The 22437-nt window shown below is 41.0% G+C and overlaps 2 protein-coding genes across 3 annotated transcripts; both read left to right on the forward strand.

Annotated features, from left to right (window-relative positions):
• Positions 1-211: 211 nt before the first annotated feature.
• Positions 212-17125, forward strand: wdr43 (WD repeat domain 43). Its single transcript, XM_076299551.1, has 18 exons — positions 212-443; positions 1738-1872; positions 2714-2835; positions 3110-3230; positions 3340-3458; positions 3592-3694; positions 3800-3864; positions 3982-4159; positions 6865-6951; positions 8038-8169; positions 8579-8722; positions 8825-8911; positions 9288-9319; positions 9406-9469; positions 9560-9673; positions 12565-12634; positions 15910-15968; positions 16211-17125. Exons 1-18 carry the CDS (start codon positions 237-239, stop codon positions 16358-16360), a joined length of 1989 nt encoding a protein of 662 aa, XP_076155666.1. The 5' UTR covers positions 212-236; the 3' UTR covers positions 16361-17125.
• A 1087-nt stretch (positions 17126-18212) lies between these two features.
• Positions 18213-20755, forward strand: gjb10 (gap junction protein beta 10). Of its 2 annotated transcripts, none has more exons than XM_076299553.1 (2): positions 18213-18316; positions 18971-20755. In XM_076299553.1, the coding sequence occupies exon 2, from the start codon at positions 19039-19041 to the stop codon at positions 19843-19845; it is 807 nt and encodes a 268-aa protein (XP_076155668.1). In that variant the 5' UTR covers positions 18213-18316; positions 18971-19038; the 3' UTR covers positions 19846-20755. The 2 variants fall into 2 exon arrangements, with proteins under 2 accessions (XP_076155668.1, XP_076155667.1); XM_076299552.1 differs by having other exon boundaries at positions 18213-18312.
• Positions 20756-22437: the final 1682 nt, after the last annotated feature.

The raw sequence follows: 22437 nt of genomic DNA on the forward strand, positions 1-22437 counted from the left end.
AAGACAGGTTGTGTCTACGCTACAGCCCTCGTCCTCACCAATGTGTCTGAATTCACATACTCCTTATACCCTTTATATGTGGCTCCGTTCGTATTCACCCGCTCCCTCTGAAATGTTCATGTGTCCAATGACTCGCCCCTCGGGTGGGGTGCTAGTGCGCCTGCTCCCCGGGTGATAACACGTGTTTCCTGACCATGCGTCTTCCAGAATACGCAGACGTACGCAGCGCTTCAATAATGGCGGCCGATGGAGGGTTTTCGTCGCAGATGCTACCCTGCGTTTTCTCCCCAAAATCACATCAATACCTGGCACTGTGTGCACAGGATGGTCGACTCCGTATTTGGAACACTGACAGCAAAACCCTTCACCAGGAATATGTGCCTTCTGCCCACTTGAGTGCCACTTGTACCTGCATAGCTTGGGGACCATGCCGAACGGCTAAGGTATGTTGGAGGCTAGATAGAGCAGTTCTCATGGGCTGGTGGCCTAGTCAACCACGCTGCCGTTTTAAGTTTGTACGATAACTGTCACATATTTTTACTTGCAATAGACGCGTAGACTAGAAGATTTGCTGTTGTAATATTACTTGCAATGCTTCGCGTTCACTGTCTTCGAAACACAAGTCATAAGTAACCTTAATCAACATGCTTAGCAACTAGCTACATAGCATCAGTAAAGTTACCTCCAGTAGGACGCACATGTCTGTCGCACATGTTCGTTCTTAAAATGGCCACATAAGAATTTCTACATACAATTAAATGTATTCTTCATTAGATAGCTGTGTCTGATTATTTAGAGAGTAGCTGTTTGATTAGTCTAAAAATCCAGTTTTGGGCATGTTTCGATAACAGTAGTTTTAATTCATGTGGAAGGTGCTAATGTTAGCCAAAACGTTAGCTAACTTGCCGAGTGAAAAGTTGGACAATTATACAATGGTTAGCTGACTTCAAATAACCTTAATCAACATCTATAGTGTATCTTTGCTTTAACATTTATTAATTAGCTGTCGTGGTTGTACATGGTTATGCTTAAATTGCGTCCTGTCTTCGTGGACAAGTAAGAAGTAATATCTAAACGTCTATGCGTTAACGCCTGGATAGTTGGAACGCAAATATCGTTTCATTGTGTGATAACTTAGTAGCCAGCGAGAAGTGATCTTAAAAGTGACAGTTTGCGTAGTACTAGTCTATCATTTACATTGTAACGTGAGTTGTCATTGTAATACAACAGAAGAAACTTTTTGTAACGTTGCCTATTGCATCAACAAGTGCAAAGAACTTCTTGATAGAAATGTGTAGGATAGCATTGTCAGCAGTAAACTCTCGGAAAAGGCTCTGTGACACCTTACGTTGAGAAAATGGCATACCTGAGTGTTATAACCTTTACGTTGAATAGACAGGTTGTCAACCTATGGCAGCCCTATAAGTTGCATGTTCACTTTTAAGTGAAAGTAAAGAATCATGCCTACAATCCAATAAGAATTGCTTTTTGTATACAATGAAAACAGGCCATTAGGAAAATTGTGTCCAACATCTTAACATGTTCTAGGCTGTGATTGTCTTGTGTAGATCTTTCGCCATAGCTAGTCTGAGAAAACCAGCTGAATTGCCTATTTACTGATGGATGCTTCCATAGGAAAGCTTGGTAACTGGCCATATGATAATATTTAGCCCTTAAAATCAGAATCAGAACCAGAAATTGTAAGTGACTTATGCTCCTTCATGTGCATGGTCCTAGGAGGGACCTCAGAGGAAAAAGAGGAAATCGGAGGCAGGACCGCCAGCGGAGACAACAGATCTGCTGGCACTGGGTACGGCAGCAGGCACCATCCTCATCTACAGCACAGTCAAAGGGGCCCTGCAGTGCACATTGGTAAGACAGAATTCTTTAATATATTTCTTCATACATGTTACAGCAAATTGCATCGCTTGTAGTGCCGCACAATCAAACCATTTTTTAATAGAAATGGCAATACGTTTTTCACAAAGGCAGCAGTTTGCAACTCTTTCCCAATGGTTAATCTTGTCACATCTATGGTGGAATAGCAGTAATGTCACCAACTGACAATTGGTTTACCTGGGTTCAAACCTGGGAGTGTTGTATACTCACAAGGCATGCTCAGCAAGTGGCCCAACTTTAAGTGAAATTTAGATGATTGAACTATAGCTTGACTTTAAAAAAAATATTGCAAATCAATTCGCTATTGCAATATCTGTCAGAAAAATGGCAATTAGTTATTTTCCCAAAATCGTGTAGCCCTAATCGCTAGGTAGTGATAAGAGTTATAGGCATGCTATCAGTAATTCCGTGTGAATTGAGCCAAAGTCAACCTAAAGCCACCTTCTACTTTGTCACTAAATCATAACCAGGATAAACAATCACAATGTATGGGTTGTGCACATTGTATAGTAGTTGATTTGAAGACTGCCTTTTCAGAGCACTTTGTATGCTTATGCATTTATGCTACATCTGAATGCATGCACCAAATGCCCCTGTGGTGTTCTGGAGTAGGATAGTTACATATGTTGAAAGCTATTTGTTTGAAATGGCACTTAAGTAAATATAACTAGTGTATGTGTGTGTTCATTAGCACATGGACTCTGTAAACAGGAAGTAAATAGGCCTATCCTTTACCATTGAAATTGTCCATGCATATATTTCTATATAAGTGTATACAAGTGGACTTGTTTGCTGACCTCTGTTTGTTTGTCAGGATGGGGGTCATAGTGGAGCTGTGAACAGCGTGCAGTGGCATCCAGAGGAGAATGTGCTCTACAGCGGCTCAGATGACGCACACATTGCGGAGTGGGACCTGCAGACAGGCAAAATGCGCTGGTAAGCATTGCTGTTACCATCAGTCATTGTGTGTCTCTGCGCATATGGTCCTGAGGGCTGTTTGATATTTTTGTTCACTTGTTTTCTTTAGTCATGCATGGTGTTGACTGTAGACAGTTGTGTTTACACAAATTACACTTGCTTTAGGGTGAAAAAAATGTGAAACTTGATTGAAGATATTTTATTACCAGAAACCAGTTGACCATTGCTAGGTTTAGCCATTGATAGGATAACTGATCATTGAGGCTCATTGTCTTTGCATGGGTTTGTTTAGTAAATGGAAGGCAGATCGGACAGCAGTGACAAGTTTGTGTGTGAGTCCCAATGGAAAGCTGCTTCTCTCTGCCGGCATGACGATCAAAATGTGGGACTTGGAAACCAAGGAGGTGTACAGGGTGAGAGTCTTTAAGTCTCAAGCCTTCAGTATTTAGAGTACCAAATGTATAACTTCCGAGGAAAATAATAAAAGCAGCCTTTAAATTGACATTTACCTTTGTTTGACAGAAATTCACAGGTCACTCCACCATGGTTACGACCCTGTGCTTCGCCACCACAAGGCCACCCGATAGCGATGGCATGTACTTCCTCTCTGGGGCAGCTCATGATCGACTCCTTAGTGTATGGTAAGTTATGGTCTATGGGAAATTATCACAGAACAATCCCTCACAAAGTGAAGAACACCTACCGGGGAATTTATGCAGAAGATTCATCGGTTTAGATTTTTTTATTGAAGATTTGCTTGTTTGGCTCTCTCAGGCAAGTGCGCTCAGATAGGAAGGACAAGAACGCCGTGGTGTCCTTCACTCTGACAGACGAGCCACGGCACATTGACCTCCTCAAATCCGACAGCAAGGAAGAGGTAAGCATCAGGCCGAGCCATTCAAGATGCCAGGCGGAAATTGTTACCTCAGTGTCGGATTGGTACTTGTTGAAACTGGATATAAGAAGTCTTTCCTTTTTCCAGGCTGTGCGGTTAGCTGTGGTATGCAAGGATGGACAACTACATCTATTTGAGCACTTTCTCAATGGGTACGTTTGATCACTGAGCTAGTGACGATCGCCTCTCCCTGACATTTCCCGTCTAACACACATATTCTTACAGATCTAAGTATTTGCTCCTTTTCTTGCCCCTCCCTCTCTCTCCAGGCCGTGTAAGAAGCCCCTCTCTCCAGGCTGCTCAGTGCAGGTGTCCAGTGCTGGGGGTAAATCTGGTGAAGATGAGACACCAGTGCCCGTGCCCCTGTTGGCTGCATCCCTTAACTCCGACAAGCAGAGCCTGCAGCTAGCATATGGCAGCTACCTTCAACCAGTCATTGAGACAACGGTGAGCATATGGAGTCTGGCATGTTTATGTTTTTGTTTACATGGTATGTGATTTATCTGATAGATAAGAGTCATAAGGTGTGAGTTGGACTGACTTGCTTATTGGTAAATGTAGAGAAATACTGAGAACTAGCTCTGAGGGGTATTCCATCAACCTCGCTAATGAAGGATGCGTTTAACAGAAATAGCCTGGCTTGAACTAGCGTAGACTTTCACTTGGGGCTGAAGCTGTTCAATTGACTCAAGTTAGTGGCATCTTGGCCTCGTTTATTCAAGCGAGGTTTAGGCCAGCTTCATCTCTGCTCGTGCACGAGGTAGAAAAGTAGACCAAAACAGTAGATTGACAAAAAGAGGATATATTTTGTAAAATAAAGGCAATACTAGAGGATTTCTGTTTGATTTGCAAGCGCTATCTACAGGATTTTCATCGAAAGTCATTAAATTGAACATCGACAGAAAAAAATTAGATACTTGCCTTGGGACTACATAAATTGGAAAATAATGAAGGCATACATTTAAACAACAATGATCATGGTTTGAAATCAATTGCTAGTTTGACTGTCTTCAATCTTGAACAATATGAGTAGGGTTGGGCACCGAAACACGGTTTTAATATGGCACCGGTGCCGACACAAACGGTAGTAACTGCATCGAATCACAACGTGGATTTCGGTGCCTCATTTCGGTGCTTAAATAGCGTTTTTTTTTTTTTTTAATACGAGGCATCACTGCATGTCATGCGCCATCTCTAACGTCTTGCTCTGATAGCAACACATCCAGATACAGTTAGCTAACATAAACACTGGATGTATAAACCAGAGGGGTGCACCACATGAGTGGACAGTGTTTGACAGCTTGCGTGAGACCAAATAGCTTACTTTAAAGCGATATCGCGAGCTCCTGTCAAATTCTAGCAGTGGGCCTAACTACACACAAGCAAAAGGCTATAAAAACAACATCAACAGTAGGCTAGCCTAGCCTATACCTTACACAATATCCTTGCTAATGCGCTAACTGACATTTATTTGAAATGTTATCAGCAAAGTTGTAAGGTGAAAACTTTATTTCACGGTGTGTTAAACAACATAATGGCATGATATTAATCTTTCATGTGCATGAGGTCCATATAGCATCACAATGAATATGAAGATCATGTTAAAAGTTAGCTGGCAAAAACAAATATGTAGGTTACATACCTGATGTTACTGAGCTGTCAAAGAGGCTACGAAACCATCTCCGTACGTTATCGCTAATTAAACTCAGCTGACTGGTGTTAGCGCATAGCCATAGTTGCTGTTAAAATGCCTACTTGGCTAGCGCTGGGAATCTTAACACCGATATGTAGCCTAACATGTTCAAAACTACTGCGTGTTATGGGTTAAGTCAAGACATACAATTTCTTGAAGCATTTGGGAACACACTGAATTAACTGGAAAGTAGAGTCCCTTAGATTAGCTTGCTTGCAAATGCCGTTGTCCATGACCTGGCAGTTTTATGGCAAGCGGTTTTAACATACCTTATGGCAAACCGCCTACACTGGGTAAACTTGAAAGCTTACCATTGTGTGTTTATGCATGGCAAGCTGTTTTAACATTTAAATGTATTATTCAGGAGCAATGAGATATTGATAGTAAATTGAATATAACAGTTCAATTTCATGTTCAAATTTGTCTCATCAATAAAAAAAGCAATTCATGCTTTAGACCATTTTAATTTAAAACATTTTAAAAACAAAGTACCGGTTCAGGCACCGTTTCGGCACCGGCACCGTTTTAAAGGTATCGATTTAGCACCGGTATCGGATAAAACCCAAACGATACCCAACCCTAAATATGAGTGAATGAACAAAATAGTATAAACTCAAGGCTATTACAGAATTATACCTTTGGCTTGCATCAGATATAATGTAGCCCACTGGCATATTTACGGTCACTGAACAGGCTACCAAATGTGCATGACACTTTATCAACAGCAGGACATGTCTTTTATTAAAGAGTATAACTAAAAAGTTCATGATCAAGGTGCTAAGCTATGTGGCCTACACGCTTTATGTGGGAAGCAAACCTGCACACGCACAAATATGATTCCTTTATTTTGCCGTCTCGCTACGCGTCACACCATCACAGAACGCAAATGACGCAGAGTAGCAAGATTCCCAGAACCACGCATGTCAAGTTAAAACATTTAAAGTCACATAATTTTCATAAATTCTTTGGAGCTAGTGAATGTGTAAATCCATGCTTGGTGACACTGTTGGAAAAAACGTTTCTACTTCTATTTTTGAAGTTGTAGGCTACAGGTGACGAAATCACAGGTTGACGGAACCATCTTTTCGGACTCGTTTTCCGACTGATTGGTTTTTTTTGCAACACAGCTTAATTTAACTTGAAAGTTAACCTGCTACGGACCAGGTTAGTTCTGTGGCATAAATTCCCATAGTTACCATGCTGGGATTCACGTAAACCACACTAATGGAATGGAACTCTCACTAAAATTAGCGAGACTTATCGAAATAGCGAGGTTGATGGAATACCCCTCTGGACTGGCCTATAAGCTTATTTTCTTACACCATGCTTAGAATATCTCCTTCATTCAAAGGTAGACTTGTTGGTATGAAATGATTCACATTTGAGCACATGCAGATGGACACAAAAGGTGTGTGTGGGCAGCAGTTCTATGATGTATCTCTGATGTGTTTCCACCCAGCCCGTGAACACAGCAGAAAGACACATATGTCTGGTCCGGGACATACAGACAACATTGTCCCTCTCCATAGATACAGCCATCTCCATGGTAAGTAATGCTTTTCTTTTGGAAGGAGAGTGATTTGTATCATTTTTAACTACATGCGGCATACCCCATGCTCATACTGTAACGGATGACTGATCTGATCTGGTTAGAAGTCATTCCGTGTCAAATCAGTTAAAAGGTTGTTGCTGCACCGTCCGTGATATTGTTCAAACCTTGTCTATATCAAGAATGAGTCCCAAAAGCAAGGCCTGCAAAATATTTCTGTTCAAATCCTATTTTTCCATATTATTTTCAGCCCTTGAAATTACTACAGTTTTACAGCCTGAAAATCACATTGTCTAGTAAGCCATGTTTGGGCATTAATATAATGAAAAGTATTATTCATAACCAGCCCAAACTTTGTACGGCCTATAGGCATTTAGTGTACAAAGTGCTAATGTACCATAGATAAATAAATTGAGTCAAAATCATTGTTATGCCTCAGGGCCAAAAATTAAGGTATATTGTATAACCAAGTGTGTGTGTTTATGTATGAATGAAACATGGTACATCATTGGCACTTTATATACGAAATGACTATAAACTGAGCTATTCACGCGTTGATTTTTGTGTTCCGACTAGCTACTCCACATACCATTTTAGTCCTATGAACACCAAAGATTTGGACAGGCTAGGAATAATACTTTTCAAGATATTAATGCCCAAACAAGGCCTCCAAGATAAGGCATTTCTGAGAGTGTAAAAAGTATACAAAGGGTAAAAAAATGTATGAAAACATATTTTACAGGTCTTAGTTTTGGGATCCAAATTTTAGGTAGACAAACTTTGAGCAAATTCTGAGATGGTGCAGCAACCATTTTCCTGGATTTTGTCTGATTTGCCACGGAATGACCTTTATATCCAATAGAATTTTTTTAAGATTAAACCCATATTTTAAACTATTTAAACATAGTGACCTCTTTTCTGTTCTGTTGAACTGTGTAATTTAACCATCAGTGTGTAGCCTCTGCCTCTTCCGCTGCCTGACTGTAATGGTGAATACACTGTTCTGGTGATAGATGGCCATGGTTTGTGTTTGTGTTTATGTCTATGTCTGTCTTGTATATGACTTTTTGTTGTTCATTTCAGGTGAAAACTCCAATAGTCAATGAGAAAAAAAGTAAAGTCCTAATTCCTGGCTTGCCAGGACACCAGGCACCACTGAAATCAGCCAAACAAAGCAGCCAACCAGAGAAGAGGAAGAAGGGCACCCCGACTGAGGTATGTCATAGAATCAACTGTCATTAATTACATATTAATTAAAGGTACCATAGGCGAATAATTTTTTGTCACTTCCAGCGAAGATCTCCTCACAATACACTAGCTATCCCTTCTGGGGGTACACTGTAAAAAAAAAAAAAAAAAAGGCTGGTCTTCGTACACAGCCATGGCTCCATGAACTGCAAGCAAAATGGAGCAAGCCTGTGCCCCAAACCATAACAAAACTGCTCCAATACATTATTAAAAGGGGAGGTGGAGGGTAGTTTGCTCCCTGGTGTTTTGTTTATGGAAGATGTCATGTGTGTTGATATTTAAACTAATCACTTGTGCTACCTTTACTTCACATTATGGCCAATGCAGCAAGCACTAATACGATATTGTGTTTGTCTGAATGTCTCTAATCCTGCAGATGACCATCGAGGAGCGGCTGGAGCAGGTGGAGTTGTCCGCCGCAGGAAAGGGAGGCGAGAAAGGGATCTCCACCCTTCAGACAGACAGCTACGCTGTGCTGCTGGTCCAGGGGCTGGAGAGTAAAGACAAAAACATCCTCAATGTGAGTCCCAGCTGTGAGCCACAACTTTGTTCTTACTAAAATGCAAAATTGTTGTTTGAACTGTTGATGCTGACTGGAAGTTTGGCCTGTATATTTTCACAGAGAATATTCCAGATTCGTAAGGAAATGTTAATCAGGAATACGGTTTCCCGAGTACCCCTTCCTGCTATCTTGCCGTTATTGGAGGAGGTAAGTGTCTTAGACCTGTATGATGGGCTATCTGAAGGTTTTCCTTGAAGCAGAGAAGGCCCACACATTGCTTTTTTAGTTGTAAAAACGGTCATTTAGTTGAAGTAAATGCTTTCTCTGTCAAATCGACGAATCACTATATATTACTAAAATATTGGGTATTACAGATTGTTATGATTAATCTTATGATTCATCTCGGTGTTTTGTGCTCTGCTGGGGGTGTTGGACTATTTGCTCTTCTTTGTGAATAGTTTTATGACATATATTTATTACCTCCGTGTCCTTTATTGTAAAGTGTATTGGCTAGAGGGTTTTATATTTAATACGCTTCTGCTTGTCACAAGATGGTAATGAATGAATTATTTGAATTCCCCAGCTTTCGATTAAGATACAAGGACATCCAAACTCGTAAGTCAGCCATATCTCTCATTATCTGTGACTTACTTTACTGCTTCATTCTGTAGTCCCAACTCCGTCTCTTTGTGTACTTTCAGAGCTCACGCGGCAGTTGATTGGCTAAAGGCTGTATTGACGCTACACACATCCTATCTGTCATCAGTAAGTACAGAGCTACATCATGGGTCTTATGTAATGCACCCATACAACTGTATGTGTATTATGCTAATGTTGACGTTGTCTTAATTGCAGTTACCAGATTTGGTGTCTCAACTTGGAAGGCTGTATCATTTAATTGAAAGCAGAGTGAAGGGGTACCAACAGCTACTAAGGCTCCATGGCAAACTGTACTTGTTAATGACCCAGGTACACTTCATTTTTTAAATATTGTATTTAATGATAAACATGTTCAGATCGGTAACACTTTATTTTAATGTGTCGCTGTTACAGTCTACCTACCTAATTAGGTACAGTGATACAACCTGTGTAACAACATGTACTATCAGATACTATCATTGTACTTGCATTATGTATTTGTGGGTACCTACATATAGTTGCTACATTGTAATACTGAGTGCTTTTACAAAACTTTGCCAATTTGCCTATATTTTCATCAGAGGCAAAGAGCTGACCTGAGACCTGCTGGATGGGGTAAATCTGGTCATGATAGATTTGATATACAAATCATTCTTAGCTCCAGTCAAGACCTCATTGTCTTCAGTGTACATGTAACAGTTGTGCTGCTACAACCTTGTTACTTACAATTACTTACATGTACATATGACATGTATGTTGTGTCTTCGATGTCTTGGAACAGGTCTACTAATTCACTACATAGTACATATATCAACTGTGTTGGTACACACGTATTGCTCTTTAATACAGTAGCATAAACCCATTAAAATGAAGTGTACCAGTTAAGTACTTACAATTACATATTACATGTATGTTGTGTCATTCAGGGATGCAAACACGGCGCTTTTCGTTGCCTCCCGCTTTTTTCATGTCAGTTTGGGTGACTTGTGTGAATCGTGCAGATCCAAGGAGTTTTTTTTAATGGGGGGGGGGGTCTGATCATCAAGGATGCTTTCCGGCGACTCTAGCTTTTTTCACGTCATCTACCGCAGGCTACAAGAGGGACCAGAGCGTTTCTCATATGGGCCTGCTGGTTTATGTGCTTCTGATAACCTCCACTAATCTTTGATCATGTAGCAAAGGAGCTGTAGTCTATCGTTCTGATAGCAGCTAAGAAAATATAGGCTCCGTTAGGAGGCAACTCTCTCAGTTCGCGCTCTTACCTCCGCAGTATAGCTACTTCAGGTGGAAGTTTTAACACGCAACACGCTGCCATTTGACTGATCATCCAGAACCGTACAATAATAAAATTATTCCTGTCAGTGACCTAGGCCTAGTATTTAATGCTATGTGGGAATTGCAAGAATACGGGTAAAAACAATTCCTTACTTCACCCAAGGAATTGCGTGTGTCATTAATTAAAACGATAGGAAAACTGAATGAAAGACGGCACCGTCCATCAACAAAAACAGCAGAGTCAAAACGTAGGCCTAATTTAAAGTCCCAGACATTTAAAGGGACAGCGATCACTCAAGACATAGGCCTACACCACGAGTGATGAACATGAAATGCTTTGAATAGCCTACTACAAAACACTGCATTTATATGACAACTGCGTATAGAACCATTCTAATCTAGCTAATGGTAAATTAAGTATATAGCATTCACATATAAAGCATTCAATAGCCTGATGAAAATTTGTTCAGTCAGTTAAATTGCTCTCATAAAAGGAACAGCAGGCCTACAGAATATTCCAAATAGGCTAGTTTCCTTTCACTTCGACTGCAACATATGAGTTAAACCGTGTTAAATTCAAAAGCATCTGGCAAGTGACAGGAGGTTTTAGGGGAGGACACGAGAAAAAAGCGTGTTACCTGATTCCACAGTCAATGTTCAGTATTTGGCCTATAATTAAGCCTATAATATTTGGCATTTTTGAATCCATGAAAATTAATCAAAATCTATCATTTCCTATTCAATAGACCCCAGTAACATATGGAATTGCTAAACATTTTGAAGGATCGAAAATAATCCAATCATTGGCTTAAAGAATCAACATTGTATCAAATCGTGATGAAACTTGTGATTTACACCCCTATATGGCATCCTTACAATTAGGGAAGGTTTTTGGGAAGTATTTCTCATGCAACAAGACCATAACAATGATAATGGTTTTATATATCCATAAAGATACATTTCTGGAACTATCTTAGACTTTTTTTTTTTTTTACGAGGGGGGTGGGGTTGATTGGTCATGTTTCTCTCTTTTTTCACCTCACATGTGTTTGCATCACTGCCAAGGAACTGGGACAGTGTATTTTCATATAAAGAACATTTTTGTGTGAATAGGGTGAGCCCTGGATGGCAGAGGTGGTGGCAAAATGTAATTATATGATATTTCCTGCGGGGGCGTGGGCTTCGATAATCTCACTCCTTTTTGACCATACCTCTGTTTGCATCCCTGGTCATTGGTGTCTTGGAACATGTCTGCCATTACCCTACATACTGTAGTACATGGATCAACTGTGTTGGTACACATTTATTACTCTTTTGATACAGTGGAATAAACCCATTAAAAAAAGTGTACCAGTTAAGTACTTACATGTACATATACATCCTGTCAATGATGTTATGCCTCCTGTAATTGATGTGTTGAAACGTGTCTGCTGTTACACCACACAGTACATGTGAATTAGTAGACCTGTTCCAGGACATCGAAGACACAACATACATGTCATATGTACGTGTAAGTAATTAACTGGTACACTTAATAGGTTTATTCCACTGTATCAAAGAGTAACAAGGTTGTAGCAGCACAGCTGTTACATGTACACTGAAGACAATGTGGCCTTGACTGGAGCTAAGAATGATTTGTATATCAAATCTATCATGATCAGATTTACCCCACCCAGCAGGTCTCAGGTCAGCTCTTTGCCTCTGATGAAAATTTAGGCAAATTGGCAAAGTTTTGTAAAAGCGCTCAGTATTACAATGTAACAACTATATGTAGGTACACAAATACATAATGCAAGTACAATGATGTACATGTTGGTACACAGGTTGTACCACTGTACCTAATTAGGTAGGTACACTGTAACAGTGACACATTAAAATGAAGTGTTACCAATTAGAGAATTAGCATGAAGCTTCTGTATCTTGAACATTCCGTAATTGTCCACTAGGTGGCTACAACCAGCAGTGGACATAATGTAAATGAGCTGGACCACACAGCCAAGCTTGTGTATGAGGAAGGTGAGTACCATGTTTTTTTTTAAAGTTTGTTTACCTTTTAATGTTGCTATTGGTACATTGATGGTTAAGTGTAACAGACTTTTTCAGTTTTACATATAAGCCCATACATCAGTGTTGTTTCTAAAGCATTCTAAATGCTGGGTAATATTAACTTGGCTTAACCTACATGACACTGATAAGAAAGTTGAGAATGTATGCTGGCGTTTCACTAAGAGGAAAGAAAGAATGACCTAACATGGTGGCATTAGGGTAACAACTGCATGTTTAGCAACTCGACAGCCAAAGCAACCAATCTAGAGTTTAGTTTTTTTTTCTTCCTAATGACATTTTGGTATTAATGCTGTGTTTTGTTAAACCAGTATGGTATTTGGCCCACCGTAGGCAAACACAGATTCTGTAAAATGAAAAGACAAGGACAGAACAGGTAACCTAACAAAACTAAGTTACCATAATCTAGAAGGAAGTGGTAGTGCACTGTCTCTTCTCAGATTGGCAGAGAGCTAGCAGTCATGTTGGGCAATATTGATGGTTTTCAAAGTTGTTGGCATTTTTCCTCTGAAGGACTAACTCAGAAAAAGATATTGATGATCTGGGTCCTAACCTAGCTGACTTAGAGAAGGGTACGTTTCTCACAGCAAAGCACTGTTGAGCTTGATAAACATGAGCTTCTCGAACTCCTCGTCTGAGATCCTGGCGTTATTTGAATACATAGCGGGCACAGGAAGAGCAGGGATGGCCTGGTGCCTAAGTGCCAGTTGTGCCAACTGAGGGAAGCGGTGCTGGTTGCCCCGCCAGTAAACCAGCGGGTCGTGGTGGTAAGGGATGCAGGGCTCCAGCAAATAAGTCCCCACCTCATCCTGGGTGTCCGGCTGGCTGTCCTGGGGTTCATCCTCAAAAAACGGGAAGAGGCTTCTCTTCTTGGCCTGGGTCTGCAGGCTGGCTGCCGTGTCGTCAGCACTAAGGGCGTTCCTCTCGGCTCCACCGGTGAGGCCCAGGAGGTCCTGCCGCATCTGCAGTGCCCAGTCCCCCTCACACCACCGCAGCTTGAGTCGGGGGTCCAAGGCCGTCGCTCTCCGGTAGCACCATCGCCGCTCGAAAGGAGTCAGCCACTTTTCCAGCGCCACCTCCAGAGCGACGACCAGCTTGTGGTTTTGCTCCGTTGGTGACCTCAGGTGCTTCCTGATTCCCTGGATGGAGGGGATGACCAGGCTGGCAGGCACCACTCTCTCCCTTCTGAGGCGGTCTGTGATCTCCTCAAAGGGCTGCAGCGTGTGGAGAAAGTCCTCCAGCAAGGTTCTTTCAAATGGGCTCACATTGAAGCTGTTAACGTTTGCATGTTGGGTTTGCCGGTCCCCAGACTGACCAAGACTGTGCCTCACCTCTTTTAGTTGACTGGTCCAATCTGAGGCTTGTTGGATGTTGCGGTTGTGTCCTTGAGCAGCCTTGGAGTAAACTTTAGCCAAGGCATTGGTGGTAGCTTGTGGTGATGCTGGCAAACTATCCCTAACAACCAGCTGGAGAGCTTGAGCGAAGGAGGGCCCAGGCTGAATGTTGAGTGGTGCCGTCATGCTTCCTGGCGTCAGTTCACCAGCTTCTGTCTCGTATGCTGCATCTTCATCATCCTCCATCTTTAATATTCCCCTAGTGATGTTTCCATCTCTCTCCGTTTGCTGAAACCCGGGGAGGTTGATGACACCTTGTGCTGGGCTCTCACTCAGCAAGATGATTGTCTCTCTGGAGACATTGTATTGGGTCAGCACATTGTCAATCTCCTTAGTAGTACTAACTCTCAGCTGTTGCCCACATGTACGCTTGCAGGAGAGCAAGACGGATTTCAAGGTGTAGTTGATGACCAGGTGTCCAGTGATGGTCATGTAGGAGAATTCCATTGCATTCCAAACATCTACAGTCAGACAGACGCTCTGTGCGGTGTTGGAGAGGGTCTTCAGTTTGTCCTGTAAAAAGCGGGTCTGTTGATCCAGAAGTGTGTTTGCAAAATGCTCCCCGTCAGGCACGTTGTAGCAGGGCTGAATCTCCTGTATGAAAGAGAGGAAGAACGGACTTTGCACAATAGAGACGGGCAGTTGCTCCCCGGCAATCAAATTGACCAATGCCTGATTGCCAAGTATCTGACTGGGATCATTGCTGTTCCATTTGTTTGGTGATTGTGGTTGGCTACATGTGGGTTCTGTGCCAGGCCATTGGTCACTGCTAGAGGAAGGACCCAGTGGTATAGAGGCGTGTTTCCTCTGTAGGGTAGACAATATGATGAGTAATTAGTTATGACATTTAATCTTGCTGCATCCAGAATTGCAAGATATGTATAATATGTATTCTAGTCTAGTAAGATATATCTTTGTAACATATTGGGGATGTTTCTCAATATATTTTGCAGACGTTTTTTATCGGAAGCGACCTTCCGAATTAGAAAAACATTTAGCAAAAAGTGAAAAGCAATTAACTAGAGCATGCGCGCTAGAGTATAACAAAACGACAGTAGGGAAATTTGTCAGTCTCCTTTTGACAGATCAAATCATGTATTTGCATAGATGCACTGAGATAAGGATCTAGAGACATGCACTGTTAAAGGCAAAAGTGTTTAAAGTTTTGCTGTAAATGTACAAAGAAACATAAAACAGTCACTTGAGAAGGTGAGTTGACTTTACTTTCTGTAGAGTAAGCACAGAGGTTTTAACAGGAAGATGGGTGAATATCTTACCTTCATGTGGTTGAGCAGGTTGCTGGTCGCTTTCCTGTTGAAACTCATCTCTAGGGGACAGTATTTGCAGCGAGCCTTGCACACCAACTCTTTGTTGTCTGGAATGTAAAAATGGTCAAAGACCACAGAGACTTTGCGCTTGGACATGGTCCTTTATTCTCTCTCTATGCTGCAGGGCTGTATCAGAACATGTTTCTGTTTAAATAAACAGTCGACCAGAAACGTTAGCACTCTCCCCCAACACTTACTTTGATTGGCTTAATGGGATGTCCCTCTTCTCAGTCAACCAATCATGTTGCAGTGCTGCACTGGCTTGTTGGCAAGTGCGTCATCTCAAATGCAAATAGTCTGCAGAGAGATTCAAATGCAAATGGCTCTGCTCCCCCATCACATTGAAATGCAAATCGGAAAGCTCGCCAGAGGAAGGGCCTTTGTTAAATTCATTACCTAGAAAAGATGTAGCTCTTCTGTATTTTGGCTTTTTCAGGAGCTTCTTAGCCTGATTAAAAGTATTTTTAGCAGTGCTGTTCTTATGACACTGTCCATGATTTCCCAGAGTCCTCTGATGAAGACGAGGCTTCAGGAGACGAAGGACTGCCTGAGGATGAATCAGAGGTAAGAGATGCCATATTTGCACAAATATTGTCAGTGCATATTTGTAAATGCATGCATGTCTTTGTAGAAAGGAAGACTGTTAACGCTCACGCTCCCCTTGTTTCACAGTTTGAGTCTCACAGGTTTACTTGGGAACAGCACTGATAAACAATTGTTTTTTATGCATGTTTAATGAAAAAGATTTGGGGTTGCCATACTCAGTAGCATTGCATTTAGAGATTTTAATTTCCTCTCTTCCATAGAACTGGGAGGAGGATGAAGATGATGACGGGGAAGATATGGACACAATGGAGGAGAGACAGAATCATGCTGACGAGGAAATGAGGGAGGATTCTAAAGCAAATGGGGACGAGTCGGACTTGGATGCAGAAAATGAGAGTGAGGAGGAATGAGTGTTCAAGTGAGCTGAAGAGAGGAATTAAAAAAGGACCTGAAAGATTTATATATGCTTTCGTTTAATTTCCATGTTTTGATTTTATTTTAACAAAACAACAAAAAAAGAGAGTTTTATAGAATTTCAATGATGGCATCAGTGGCTGAAGCACCTCCATCTCAGACATGTCTTGTGACCTCCTAATTATGATGGAGAAAACACCCCTCTTTGGAACTGATGCCGCAACCTTGTCCCACAAGACTGTCTTTGACCCTTCTTCCCTCCTCTCCTTACTGCCTGCCCAAACTTTGTCACCTTTGGGGATATGTGGTCAGCTTTCACATAAACACACATATATGGCGTGCTCACACACACACACACACACCTCCCAACATGTGAAAGGAGTGTGGATGTGGTTGTCTATATGTCCACATGCAATCTGTAAAATTGATGTGTGCAGCACATTTGTATTGAGTTTCCCTATGCTTACGACAGTTGATTTGGGATTAAAAACAAATTCTCTGAAACCATGTTCTGCAACATCTTTTTCTTTTGTTCTTTTTTCATGTTTTTCCTCCTCGTGGGCTGTTAATGCTGGACAAGCAAATGTGTCTCCATTGAATGAAATGTGACGTTCATTTGGATGGACTTCTTTGGACAAATGGAGGGATTAATAATATTCAATGAAAAGGTTGAAAATTCTGTGAATTATTGGTTTCTTCAAGTACATTTGAGGCAATCCCTGACCATTGTACAATTTAAATAAAATTCCCTTTGTCCCGCTTTTGGTGGTAAATTTGTTGATTTCAATTAACTGAATCAACTAATTGGTGCACATGCCAAAACTTTGCATTCATTTCTCAGTAATTCAGTTAGCAAGTCTATATGAGAGTTGGATGTTACATAAACTAAATTAAAACTAGTACATCAAATAGATATCAATGATGCATCTAACTGTCAACTTACTAGCAAATGCCATCTTATTTGAAGTTAAAAGAGTATGAACCATATTCTCACAACTTAAATGACGATTAAATATTAATTTTAGAATTCTAGCAGAATAGAACTTGAAACGCCCAATTTTAAAGTGATCGTTTAAAATCACACATTGTTTACGTAATTGTTACTGTTTTCACGTTCTCTGGTACTTTTCATATCTGCCTCATGCAATTCCATTCACATAAAGTTTGTTTTTAGGTTGTACATTTGTCAATCATTTGGCCCACCCATCCACCGTCATCATTGTGTGTTTTTAAAATGTATGCTGTAGCCTAAACCGTAGATTAAAACTTCAAATTAAATTGCATGTATTTCTATTTGACATGAATTATATTTCTTATTGTATAATATGAATTTGATAATGTTACAGATAGGGGTTTTCAATTAATTTTTTTGTAAGATTCACCCTCTCATACTCAAAGGTGTTTTTAATATATTTTCCAAATCTTTCGCACCAACGACTCAAATACTACCATAAAAGCAAATTAAACCTTGAACGTAGGCTATAACTTGCTCTCCGCATTAGTGTGCATGCGCTCAAAAACTCCATTGTTGTTCTTGCATAGTTCCAACTCTGTGGCTCTGATCAAGCCGTGTATAGTCTACACATTTCTGCAAGTTAACACTTCGAGGGGAACAAAACGATAAAGTGTAATTTGACTGATCTACGATAAAATGAAATAAACATTTTGCCAGAATCGCGGACTCACTGAACATTAACAATTTTAGCAATGCTTTAAATGACCGCAAGGGGGCATCCAGATGTTGTCTCGTGTCTGGGGAGACATTATCTGTGATTTCCTCACCTTTCAGCAGGTTGCCCTGCCTGCTTGTGTTCAAGTGCGACCAGTCAACTCCACCCATTCACCCTCCCAGTTCCACTCCTAAGCACTGTCGATGGAAAACCACTGCATTGGAATCTACGGTAGAAAAAAGTTCGCAACGCGGTAGACCTCCTGAAATCTCAGTTGTGTGAGTATGTCATTTCATTTTCCTATATTTGTTTAGGATGGCCTACTTCTTACATGATTATAAAAGAAGCTTCCTATCAATTCAAATCGCCGTGATGAAACGCAAAATAGGCATAATTTGAGTAGGCTATAAAGTATCCACCATCTTTTGGGTCTGTCAGTCAGTCAGTGATTACCAGCACATAGCCGACCAATACAGCATTAATATAGCCTACGCATTAGCATCATCATCGTGGAGTTAAGTTTACTGTCAATTGGAACACCTTTGTTTTTCGTACATTTTTATCTAAAAGTTGTTGGCACCCACATTGTGTCCTTCATTTTATTAATATTTTCACATTATTAGTAGCCAGTTGGAGTTGTAACAAAACAACGGTGATAATGATAGTAATAATAATAATGATAATAATAATGTTTTTACTATAAATGTATACTTTTATTGTTATTCTAGAGCTAACTGTTATTCTAGTGTTGTTGTAAGTCACTTTGGATGGTGTGTGTGTGTGTGTGTGTGTGTGTGTGTGTGTGTGTGTGTGTGTGTGTAGGCTACCATGTGCATTTCTAGATTGAGGAATGTATCTGTGTATTAACCTATATTTTATTTCTCTTCCTTACCCCTTCTTGTCTTTCTTTGTCATCACCTTTTAACTGAACTTTAGGTTGCCTCTGTGATTTGTTCTAACAGATCAAAGGTTTTCGATCAAGTCGCCTAAGGAATCTATTTGCAATGAACTGGGGGTTTCTCCAGGCCCTCATTAGTGGGGTCAACAAGTACTCTACAGCATTTGGCCGTGTATGGCTTTCCATAGTTTTTGTTTTCCGAGTTTTGGTGTTTGTAGTTGCAGCTGAGAAGGTTTGGGGGGATGAGCAGAAAGACTTCAAGTGCAACACAGCACAGCCAGGCTGCCACAATGTCTGCTACGACCACTTCTTCCCCGTGTCTCACGTCCGGCTATGGGCCTTACAGCTTATCTTTGTCACTTGCCCCTCATTCTTGGTGACGATGCATGTGGCATATCGAGAGGACCGCGAAAAAAAGCACCGCCTCAAGTACGGCGAAGGCGTCAAACATCTCTACAAGAACACGGGCAAGAAGCGTGGAGGCCTCTGGTGGACCTACGTCCTCAGCCTCGTCTTCAAGATGGGAGTGGACGTCACCTTCACCTACCTGGTCTACCACATCTACGAGGGCTACCACTTCCCGGCACTGGTCAAGTGCTCACAGACGCCGTGTCCCAACGTGGTGGACTGCTTCATCTCTCGGCCCACGGAGAAGCGCATCTTCACCATCTTCATGGTGGTCACCAGCCTGGTCTGCATCCTGCTGTCCTTCGTCGAGACCGTCTACCTGGTGGGCAAGCGCTGTGTGGAGATTGGCAAGCAGATGCACAAATCCCGGCACATGCAAGTGACCGCCTCCAGGATGGACATGAGTAGCGCAGCCATGTTGCTGGACTCCAACTCTGGCAGGCGGACTGGCAAAGACACGGGCAGTCCGGCACCATCCTACAGTGTAGCCATCGCCAAGACATGACGCCTAGAGCAGCTATATCCCTTTACCCAACCACATTCCTAGATAGATAGATACTTTATTGATCCCCAGGGGAAATTCAAGGTTTCCTTTAAGATTCCTCTGGGGCTCCTCACCATATGTAAACCAAGTACACACCCACCCTGTGTTACAGTCTGAATGAAGGCAAATGCATTCTCCTTCATAAGGAATCCATAATTTGCAGACTAAAAAACTATAGAACCCTGAACATTGTGACATTTGTTCTCTGACACACCTTAAAACTAATCTTGCTGAGATCTTGCTGTGTGTTCACAGCTCATTGTTATCGTTCAGTTTGATCACATTTATACTTGTATGCCTTTTTAGCTCTATGCACACTGCCAAACTGAATAAAAACTCAAACACTGCCCTGAATGTATTTGTGCATTCCAAAAACAATGGGGTCAAACGACAATCAAAAGCAATGCAGTCAAACGACTTCCCACACAGCTCCAGTTAACCCTTCTGCTAGTTTAATGTCTGATACTGTCATGTTTGATGCCATGTTTGTGTGACCATTTTGGATTGTAAATTATTATTTTTTTGTGATATTGTATTTTGAGTTGCACATTGTTTTAAGTTCTGCTACATTTTGGGCATCCCTTTTAACGTTCCTGAGGGAAGAAAGACAACTGGTTTCCCAGCTCTTTTAACTAGTTTCACTGGCAGTACAAGGAAGGGAGATAATAATTCAATTGAACTCTCTAGTTTCTCCCTCTCTTGCCCCTCTTGGACCAGAAGCAACTATCAGGGAAATCCTATAATCTAAACAGACCATTGCTTGTTTACATACATGTTTTACATGTAAACTCTTGTCTTCTGTCTTTTGAAACATTTGTCAACTGTTTACCAGATTGTGTCTCCATTAAATACAGTCTGATTTTTTTCTTAACATCTACTGGTTTGGTTGGTTTGGACATTTTGAATGTGCAAAATAGGAGTCCTTTGACTCAAGAAGATTTAAGATGATTCATGTGAACTTCTGAAGTTCTGAAAGGTAGCAGAGAGTGCAGTCAACGGTTCTAATGATTAAGGTAGTGAGTTGAGTCTGATGAGGTTATTGAGGCATTCTGGCACTTTGTTAGATCAAGGGCCTTTAGATCAAATTATTTTGACATACACAGAACAGGCAGATTCAACCAGACATGGCCTTTTATCCTCTGTACTATCCTCTTTGTAGCTCACTAAATACATTGTAATACACTCTAAGCCCTTAATATGTATAACAAGTCTATTGACATTTACAGTGAATATTAGAGTAAACGTTCACGTACATATGAGTGTTACTACGTCACATTATTAGCTTTCAGGAGGCTCACCCAGTGGAAGAATTTTTCCAGTCAATCCCAGGGATGGGCCTTCCATGTTTAACATGTCTGTTCAATCTATATATCAGATAAGCAACAGAGTTCTTCAACCCTTTTTTGCTCTAATGGTTAATGAAATGCAGGCTGTCCTTGAATAAATAGTGAAATTTGAATGGCCAACCAGCCAGGGCTTTTGTGTGCTGAGAATGAACGTCTTAGGTATTGAGTTACGTTCTGTATTCAGTCCTTTATTTCTCCTGTTCCATCCTCTGTCTCTACTACTGGTGAACAGGTCAACTGCACCTGTGGTCTTGTTATCTCTTATAGTGCATGTCTTGTATTCACCTTTCCTCTGAGAGCACGGAATAGGATTATAGTCTGTCTGTACCTTAAGGAAGTTCATGTAGAGACATGCACGGTGGCAGCGCATCATCACACAAGAATACTTTTCAGGAGTGTCCCAACTGACGGGACAAGTTTGAACAAAAGAATCTGTGTAGAACTTTCCATATCAACACTGTCCTTTCAAACAACTTCTCAACTATCACAATTTACACCTCTTGTATGTAGCTGGATGTAATCATCTAGTTATTGTGGGGATGTATCATTGTGGGTATGTATCTTCACCAAGTAACTTAAGTTAAGGATAAAAAACCCTAATATCCCAGAGGAGCACTGTCTGACCCATTAAATATCCCTTTGATTCAATAGAGGGTACAGGTTCCTCCCTATATGTAACATAAACGTATCCTGATACGATACAATATCGTATCCTGATACGATACAATTTTGAAAAGAAGAGGTATATCTTTACCTATTAGACCTCAAGTGAAGCCATTTTTGTTCTTTTAAGGAGGAGCTTTCTTACTTAGATAAGACGGTTCACGATTTCTCCAAATGTAATCTATCTTTTTATTGTGTTTGCCTACACCATGTTCTTTTTTATTGAGGATTTTGTACAGTTGGTGTCCATGCCCTTACACACAGTTGGTGTTTACTGATGCTTGTGCAGTGTCTCCATGGCAATACAACTCATCAGTGATTCTCGTCTCTACAGTGCTTAGCAATATAAAACATAGATATTTTGTTAGAATATGATGAATATCAAGTGAGGTTTGGTTTGATGAACTAGAATCATTTAAAAAGAGAAGCACATATGTCCACTGGAATAGACACACCTGGCATCCCATCATTCAATTATTCAGCCCTCTGCCCATTCTACACTGTAGGCTACAGCAAAACAGTAAGAGAAAACAGACAATTCACT

The sequence above is a fragment of the Alosa pseudoharengus genome, unplaced genomic scaffold (assembly GCF_046254945.1).
Source record: "Alosa pseudoharengus isolate Yale_2024_CS ecotype anadromous, Long Island Sound unplaced genomic scaffold, YU_APseudo_1.1 YU_APseudo_1.1_scf_22, whole genome shotgun sequence".
Classification (NCBI taxonomy): Eukaryota; Metazoa; Chordata; class Actinopteri; order Clupeiformes; family Clupeidae; genus Alosa; species Alosa pseudoharengus.